Source organism: Haliotis rufescens, unplaced genomic scaffold (assembly GCF_023055435.1).
Source record: "Haliotis rufescens isolate VD_foot unplaced genomic scaffold, xgHalRufe1.0.p SCAF_7, whole genome shotgun sequence".
Lineage (NCBI taxonomy): Eukaryota > Metazoa > Mollusca > Gastropoda > Lepetellida > Haliotidae > Haliotis > Haliotis rufescens.
Genome location: NW_025964361.1, coordinates 25,003,332 through 25,012,441, shown reverse-complemented (window position 1 = coordinate 25,012,441; position 9,110 = coordinate 25,003,332). Strand labels below are relative to the sequence as shown.

The 9,110-nt window shown below is 43.0% G+C and overlaps 1 protein-coding gene across 1 annotated transcript; it reads right to left on the bottom strand.

Moving 5' to 3' along the window:
* Window positions 1-2,893: 2,893 nt before the first annotated feature.
* On the bottom strand, window positions 2,894-4,402 carry LOC125376190 (adhesive plaque matrix protein-like). The gene has a single exon (XM_048388137.1). The coding sequence runs from the start codon at window positions 4,400-4,402 to the stop codon at window positions 2,894-2,896; it is 1,509 nt and encodes a 502-aa protein (XP_048244094.1).
* Window positions 4,403-9,110: the final 4,708 nt, after the last annotated feature.

Genomic DNA, 9,110 nt, shown 5'->3' with positions numbered 1-9,110 from the left:
GCTGGAACATTGCTGAGTGCGGCTTTAAACAACAAACAAACGAAACGACAGTCGCCTCTTTCGACAAGGATAGTCACCTTTTACAGTAAGCATTGGTTGCCGAAGACCTCGGATCTTCACGGGTCCATTTCACATGTACTAAAAAGGGAACAAACACAGCAGGAGATGTCATATGATATTCATGTTTTTAACTGTTTACAGAACTGTTTTTGACACCCTGTTTACAAACTCATTTTCTTGTCAAAATTTGCAACTAACTATCGTCTAGGCAGAGTCATGTATGAATAATTAATGGCTTCTGTCTCGAATGAAGCAGAAACGGTTAGGGAAAGCATGCATGAAACAACTCCTTAAGGCATATATAGGTGCTCGGAAATATGGCGAAGCACTGGAATATATAGCCTGAACAATGTTGAAATATAACCTACACCATGTCTAATTCACATTCAAATAAGTTTCTGTCTGGCTTTTCTCCCACATAACATTGCAATGCTGTCACATAACAGAAATACTGTTCTAAACGGCGTTAGACCAAACTCATTCAAGTTAAATTAACTGTGAAAGGGCAGCAATTTGCTTATCTGAGTTGCGCCCCTTAGTAATGCATGGAATCGCAGATTCCCCTTATTGCACTGTAAAGAATGTGTTTAGGTTCTAAACACAAACCGCAGCGCGTTCCTTGTCCAATAATTTTGACTTGTTTAGGATTGTGTTTTACAGCTCAATATGTTTAGGGTCTACGCACCCTCCCCCCTTGCCTTGAAATCGGTCGGGTAGCCTAATGGTTAAAGCGTTCGCTCGTCACGCCGAAGACCAGGGTTCGATTCCCGACATGGTGCAATGTCTGAAACCCATTTCTGGTGCCCCCACTGTGATATTGCTGAAATATAGCTAAAAGCGGCGTAAAAACCATACTCACTCATTCACTTTCTTGAAATCCATTGAAGGAAATTCAAAAAGAGGCACTTTCTTGTTTGTTTTGTTTGGCGTTTCTCGGGGATAAAGAACTTTTGGTGGCAGCTGGTACGAACCTGCAAGTTCTTCATTTGTAATTCCGTCACGCTACCAACCGTGCTACGGAGATTGTTGACGTCACAAATTACAGTTTGTCATGTGACCGTCATCTTACCTTGGTTTGTGTGTACATCATTATGTTACTATTGTACCAAGATCGTTGTAAGTCTTGGTGGTATATATGCCATGCACGTGAATCTGATAGACATCTTCTAATTTCAATATATTCATCTCATCAACATGTGCACAATGATATGCACCACATTTAAACATGTTTAGATTATTTGGAAAATTCACAATAATGTGCACGTTTTATCATAGATCGTTTGTTACGGCATATGTTGTCGCTGGCGACTAGCCAGCCGGCGACGATATATGTCAGGGAGCGGTGATTTAAAAGGCCACAGACATAATCAGTTTTTAGATGATTCAGGATATTGTTAATGCGGACACCATTATGAAGATGATTTACATTATCGTTTCATTTGGCCTCAGTTTAAGGTTATTTTTTATGTAATTGTCACTTCTATAAGAATGGGAATGGGTGCGTGCGTGAGTGTGGATCGTTCTTTATGTTAAAAAGTAAGTACAGACACGGCAGTCACGGGCCGCTCACTTCCAAATGCTCAGAATACGTACAAAGGTCGGCATAAGTACTGAGGTAGCTCAGTGTCATGCACGTACGTTTCACGCGTTCAAACAAGGACCCGCACATTTTACTCAAAAGTTGTACGGAAGTTGCATGACCTATCCCACCGACTGTGGCATGTCAGTAACCTGAGTTTACTGTTTAACTTACTTAATTTCTAAATACAAATACATTACCTCTACAACATTTTACTCTGTAATATTGTCTGTTATTGTTACCAATTAAAAACAATAGAAATGGAATTTACATCTCTGAATCTAAAGGCATGTGTACATACCCTGAATCTTATAAGCTACATGATGTATAAGCTGATGAAGTCAAGTAGGCCTACACTTTCTAAGAAATGGTTAATAGTTCTTTAAAAAGAACTGGCATAACACGTGCCTAACGTTTTCTAAAAGTAATTTTAAGAGATAACTAGGTTGTATAGTTTCAGATAACATACATGTACATGCTCCGGAAATGACAATACCCGTCAATTTTCAAAGTTCGTCACGTTTACACGGACTTTCCAAAATACAACTTTGGAAATCTCTTAATAGCAACAGGCACAAGTGCTGAATGTGATCAATAAGTGTATGACGTTTCGTGAAGCTAGATCGTATAGTGATCGTGATATGCCCATGGAAAATAAATTGTCGCCACGGACAATAAATGCCCTGCGACAAAATATGCCGTAACATCGTTGCCTTGTGAATAACGAATAGCGAATATAACAAACTGACCAATGGGTGGTCAAGGTGGACAACGTTTCATCCGGTGTTACTGATGTTGTTGGTGGCTCCTGTGGTGGAGTGCTTGTAGATACAATGCTGGCGGTGCTGTGGCCAAGTGACTAATCGACATTATTTTGTGTGATTATACACCGGAGAAGAGGGCGGACGGAAGAAGATACTTAACTGATGTTCACAAGAAACTTTACCATAGTTTTTAATCACTCTTGTTAAAAAATACAAAAGATAGATGCATGAAGTAATCAACATTGAAACGACAGTCATACAGCATCCACTATCGGCATGACAGTTGCCCGAATTGAAGGGGGGTAGCAAAAAAGCTTTCAACGTATTGTACAAAGGGCACACACATCTAAAATCGCTTAAGTTCTGTGACACGTCACATTTAGAGCGTTTGACGACCCCATGCTTCATGCGCAAAACTTCTCCGGCGCACAGAAAAAGTCAGTCTTCTCGTGATTTCACGTGGGATACGCCAGTCTTCTTGGGGCCTGAATCAGTTCTTGTTGGTTGGCTGGAGGATGTGGTCGCTGTAAACACGACTGTCCATGACATCCCAGAGGTGTTCTAGGTGGACTTGTCTGTGGAGCGTGCAGGTCACGACAACACGTAGACGTTGTTGGCTGCAAGGAAGCTTTGTACGATTCTGGCTGTATGATTCTGGCTGTATGATTCTGGCTGTATGGGTCTGGCTGTATGGGTCTGGCTGTATGGGTCTGGCTGTATGGGGTCTGGCTGTATGGGTCTGGCTGTATGATTCTGGCTGTATGGGGTCTGGCTGAATGGGGTCTGGCTGTATGGGTCTGGCTGTATGATTCTGGCTGTATGATTCTGGCTGTATGATTCTGGCTGTATGATTCTGGCTGTATGATTCTGGCTGTATGGGGTCTGGCTGTATGGGTCTGGCTGTATGGGGTCTGGCTGTATGGGGTCTGGCTGAATGGGGTCTGGCTGTATGGGTCTGGCTGTATGGGGTCTGGCTGTATGGGTCTGGCTGTATGGGGTCTGGCTGTATGGGGTCTGGCTGTATGGGTCTGGCTGTATGGGTCTGGCTGTATGGGGTCTGGCTGTATGACTCTGGCTGTATGGGTCTGGCTGTATGGGTCTGGCTGTATGATTCTGGCTGTATGGGTCTGGCTGTATGGGTCTGGCTGTATGATTCTGGCTGTATGATTCTGGCTGAATGGGGTCTGGCTGTATGGGTCTGGCTGTATGGGTCTGGCTGTATGGGTCTGGCTGTATGATTCTGGCTGTATGGGTCTGGCTGTATGGGTCTGGCTGTATGATTCTGGCTGTATGACTCTGGCTGTATGGGTCTGGCTGTATGGGTCTGGCTGTATGGGTCTGGCTGTATGGGTCTGGCTGTATGATTCTGGCTGTATGGGTCTGGCTGTATGGGTCTGGCTGTATGGGTCTGGCTGTATGGGTCTGGCTGTATGGGTCTGGCTGTATGGGTCTGGCTGTATGGGTCTGGCTGTATGACTCTGGCTGTATGGGGTCTGGCTGTATGGGTCTGGCTGTATGGGGTCTGGCTGTATGGGTCTGGCTGTATGGGGTCTGGCTGTATGGGTCTGGCTGTATGGGTCTGGCTGTATGGGTCTGGCTGTATGGGTCTGGCTGTATGGGTCTGGCTGTATGGGTCTGGCTGTATGGGGTCTGGCTGTATGGGGTCTGGCTGAATGGGGTCTGGCTGTATGGGTCTGGCTGTATGGGGTCTGGCTGTATGGGTCTGGCTGTATGGGGTCTGGCTGTATGGGTCTGGCTGTATGGGTCTGGCTGTATGATTCTGGCTGTATGACTCTGGCTGTATGGGTCTGGCTGTATGGGTCTGGCTGTATGGTTCTGGCTGTATGATTCTGGCTGTATGGTTCTGGCTGTATGATTCTGGCTGTATGATTCTGGCTGTATGGGTCTGGCTGTATGGGTCTGGCGTTGTCGTGCCGATAAAGGACACCACGTGACATCTGTTGTAGAAATGGTTGGACAATTGGACGAAGAATGTCATCCATGTAACGCTGATCTGTCACATTTCCGTTAACGATGCCCACAACTTCCTACCTCCACCATACGGCACGACCTCAACACGCCGCCGTTCCTTTTCCCCTTCAGCGGAAAACACGCTGTCTTCCATCAGCTTGGATCCATCAACCCGCTTTCGTCATTTAAGACGACCCTCGGCCAGTCACGTCGCTGCCATCGACGTACAGCCCAAGCCAATATTAATCTCTGACGACAGTGTTGCACTCTCAATAACTGTCTTCAGTAAGGTATGTAAGCCCTAATGTCTTGAGCGCTGACTCACCTGGCCACTGTCTGTCGACTTACCCAATGTCATAAGGCATTCGTCGCTGATGACGTCACCGTCAAGAATCGATTCTAGAGATACAAAGTACGCATGTACCGGTCTTCATTGGGCGTAGTTGCCCTGGGTCTGCCTGCACTTGACCTATCTGATGTCTGACAGGTCTGTTTGTAACTGAATAATACCCAGGGCCCGCTGTTCGGGTATCAGACGTGGTTTTCTGTGGTGTTTTGTGGTCAATGTGAGTGTCTGACATGCCGTCCGTATCCCTTTTACCCTTCTTGCACGTGTAGTTTTACCCTTATTGCACGTGTAGTTTTACCCTTCTTGCACGTGTAGTTTTACCCTTATTGCACGTGTAGTTTTACCCTTATTGCACGTGTAGTTTCGGCTGCTCAAGCGGCACGTGTTTGTGTTTAGACGACGTGTTTTGCATTGATTTAGTTGGAAGTTGTGTTTTTGGAATTATATTTTTAAAGTGGTAAAGTATCTTTTAGCCGTCAGTTAGTCATAGAACAAAGACAAAAAAAGAAGTTTTGGTTGAGAGTACAACTGACAAATCGGCAATCGTTATTCACGTACATCTATTAATATCAAATATATAAACACAAGTCGATTAAAGTAGCATGGTTTTTATAAAAAAATGAAAAACGAAATCGAACTCCATTTACTTGATATATGGTGTTTGACGATGTCGCTTGATACATGTATACACACAACTGGATATATATTCGAAGATCACGAAGAATTCGAATTTACAAAATTTCACAGTGACTGTTGGACCTTTTGTTAAACGTAAAACCCAGAAATAAACACAGCCATAAAAGAACTGTGAAATCCTGCTTTGATTTTATTTCGAAACTCTTCAATGTACTGTTTTTCCCTTCTTCTTTCTCTTTGATCTTCCAAATAACACGTCTGACAGTTGGCATTTTTTATCATCGGACCTCGAAACGAATGTACGCTGTAAACCACACTCAGGCACTTGGCATGCACTACAAGGTAATGCTTCAACAACTCAAGGTGACATCTTACAGAATATTGAAGTGTAGTGATCTTCGGAAGCGAACAGCGTGTCACCTTCATTCAATCAACGTCTGCAAGGCTTCAAAATATTGTTTTCAGCGTCAAAAGCAATGCAGTTAATATTTGTCTTTGCTAAGGTAAAATAAATATAATCGGTTCTCAGGCGGTGGTATTGAGTGGCGAGTTCTACCCTGGTATGATAATTTCATCTCTGGTGAGAAAAGAGCAAATTTCTTTCTGTAGGCACGCTCATGAGAGAAAAACGAATTTTAATATTTTGAAGCCACAGCAACAATATATTTGTTCTTCGGGATTTCCACGACATTTGGTGGTGAGTCATAGGATTCTGAAACTATAAAATACATGTGAAAATGCAAGCACATAACACACACCTATGGTACGGAAGATGGTACCTTTCAAACTTAACCCTGATATACTTTACTTAAATCGTATGAATATATAAAATATATGATGGGAAGAATGAAAATTGGAGTTATCGGAGTTTTTGGCATGAAGGTTTTGAAGTGAGGTGAGGTGAAATGGGGTTTAACGTCGCGTCCAAGATAATTGCACTTATATAGCGACGTGCATGCACGTGTGCGTGTGTGTGTGGCTGCTTGTACTAGACCGGACTGATGCCGGTTTATAGTGCTTGCACACTGAGATACCATGCCGCAGTTTAACATGAATACCCCACTCAGACACAGTATACTGACTCCGAGCCGACCAGTCCTTGTTTTAGCCCTCAATGCCGAGCGCATTGTAACGACAGGGTAACAACAAGTACCATCTTTTAACGTCTTTTGGGGATTGAAGAAGTGTTTGGCGTGAAGGTGTGGAAGTGTTTGGCATTGTAGGCTCGGGGTGTATTGTGTCTGAGTGGGGTGTCCATGTTAAACTGTGGTACGGACTAGTACCAGCAGAGACACAAAGTAGTGAATGAATGTTGTTTTTCGTCAGATTCTAAACATTCCAGCATGGGTAATGACCCAGGCCGTCGTGGTGCGACACAATCAGCTGTAAACCAAATTTAACATTCACGTGTCCTTCTTGAAGTGTTGTGTTGTAACTGTTCTCGTATGGTCTTTGGGACATTTTTGACATTTGATCGAAAATAGATGTTACATAGCAGAAAAAGAAGTTTTACATACAAAACCCGAAAATGGTAAGGTGTGAGTTAGTGTAGTACCTTACAAATACGTCTGGGGAATCGAACCAGGACTTTTGGCGTGACGAGCTAACACTTTAACCACTGTGCTACTCCATCGCCTATAATAGCGATGGCAACACAATGACCTTGCGCATTCTCAACAAATTACCGGCGACTGAATGAACTTTCCACAACTGCAGACAATGGAATATTAATCAAATGTCACTGACATTTAATATTTCATGATATCGATATTTGATGGCAGCACCTCGACCTAATAACATGCCTTTTATTGCGAACATACCTCATGGTGATAGGTTCCTTATTTCCCCTTATTTGTTAACAAATGATACCATCATTATCTGTTTCCGCAACTAATCATTGTCGAGAGTTTGTTGCCTAAAAGGACGCCATGATTCTTGTTAAAACACCACGCATGTGCGGTCTGACAAACTAAATCAGATGCTATGACGGTTATCAAAATAATCCCCTACTCTAACCCTCAATGGTAGCCTCGAACCAATGTTCGTTCTGTAATCTAAACATATAGCCTCGAACCAACAACAAACACACGTCACACACGTTTATTTAGTTTGTGGCAGTTTGAATTTTTATGCACTGAATTCAGCCTACGCGGCACGTTTTTGATTACATAAACCTCAACGCGCTCTTAACATTACGTAACCTTTTTGTGCCGAATAAAGAAAACATCTGCTCGGAGCTAAAATTAAGCAAGCTGCAGGCATCACGTCGAAGGAGGATGTAACCGCCCATTGCATTAATTACAGAGACATATTGAATTAGCGGGAGAACACAGAGTTAATTATCTGTCAATATTAGTTGGAAGGAGTTATGTCCCTTGTAACACCTCTTCGGGTTTAAAGTTTGAACTTGACTCCGGCTCAAATCGATCAGAGATTTCGCATTAATTAGGCACGTTAGCTAAGCCTAGCTCCGACGTCTTGATCTGTCCATCTGCCAATTGGACTCACTGGACATTGGACCAGGGGCTGGACATCAAAAGATCGGTCAATGACTCCCCATGGCCATTTCGGACAATGGTTTCGAGCGTGTTTTCTTTAGCCACGCTGCTCTTAGGTTTGTTTTCCTTTATCGTAAGGCCATTGTCGATCTTAACGAAGAGGAACGGCGGAAGAAATTGCCATCTGTGTTAAATTCAAGCCTATAATCCAAGACATAGGCCAGCAATGACTGATAGTAATATGACATTAATATGATTAAGAGCGCTTTTAGCTGTCTGGTCAGTAAGTGATTAAATAGTGGGAGGTGATGGGGTGGGACTGCCTGTGAATACGCATGTGTTTCTAAGTGACAAATATATTAATATTATTCATAAATTAAAATGAATGGACATGGGTTCCATTTGAGTGACCGAAGTCAGACCGAGAGCAAGGATTTAAATTACAAAGCAGTTTTGTTCCATCATGGCATTGAATGCCCACTCACGCCATTTCATTGTTAACCAAAGATGTTGTCCCTTCTAACTTACGATTTTCATAATTGGAATCAAACCGACGCCTATCAAATTACAGGAATCGTTGCATGACTTTCAGTCATTTGTCGCTCCTACAGATAGGTGCTGACATGGGATGTGTTCAATATCGATATGGCCAATTATCGTACTTGTATTTGCATTGCCAAGGAGGCCGTATATCACACACGTCATCGCCTACGATTATGGTTAAGATTGATCCAACTCTCTTTGTGTTTGTAATTTGTAGAGGAAACATTTGGGTGACACTGAAAAGAAGGCTGGTGTTATGATTTTGTTTGTTTGTTTGTTGGTTAACGCTATATATTGGTAAATAATCGAGTCTGGACCAGACAATCCAGGGGTTGACATCATGAGCATCGATCCACATAATTGGGATACGTCGACATGTATTAACCAAGTTAGCGAGTCTGACTACCCGATCCCGTTAGTCGTTCCTTGCTATAAGGGTTGCGGAAGACTCTAACCCGGATCTTCACGTGGTGGGAGTTTTATGAGATGATTTAGTGATGCTGACGTTTTTCGCGAACACATGGTGTCATAAATAATTTTCAGAGATCCTGTTTTGGAAGATAATCGAAACTGATTGTTCTCTGTGAAAACTGTTTCAAATCACAATCCGTCTGTGACATTTCTTTGAGCCCTCATAAGAATGTAACATACCAGTATGTCGTCATAAGAATGTAACATACCAGTATGTCGTCATAAGAATGTAACATACC

Excerpts from the sequence above, each read along its gene's own strand:
- LOC125376190 (XM_048388137.1), bottom strand. The coding sequence starts at position 4,402 with ATGACATTCTTCGTCCAATTGTCCAACCATTTCTACAACAGATGTCAC.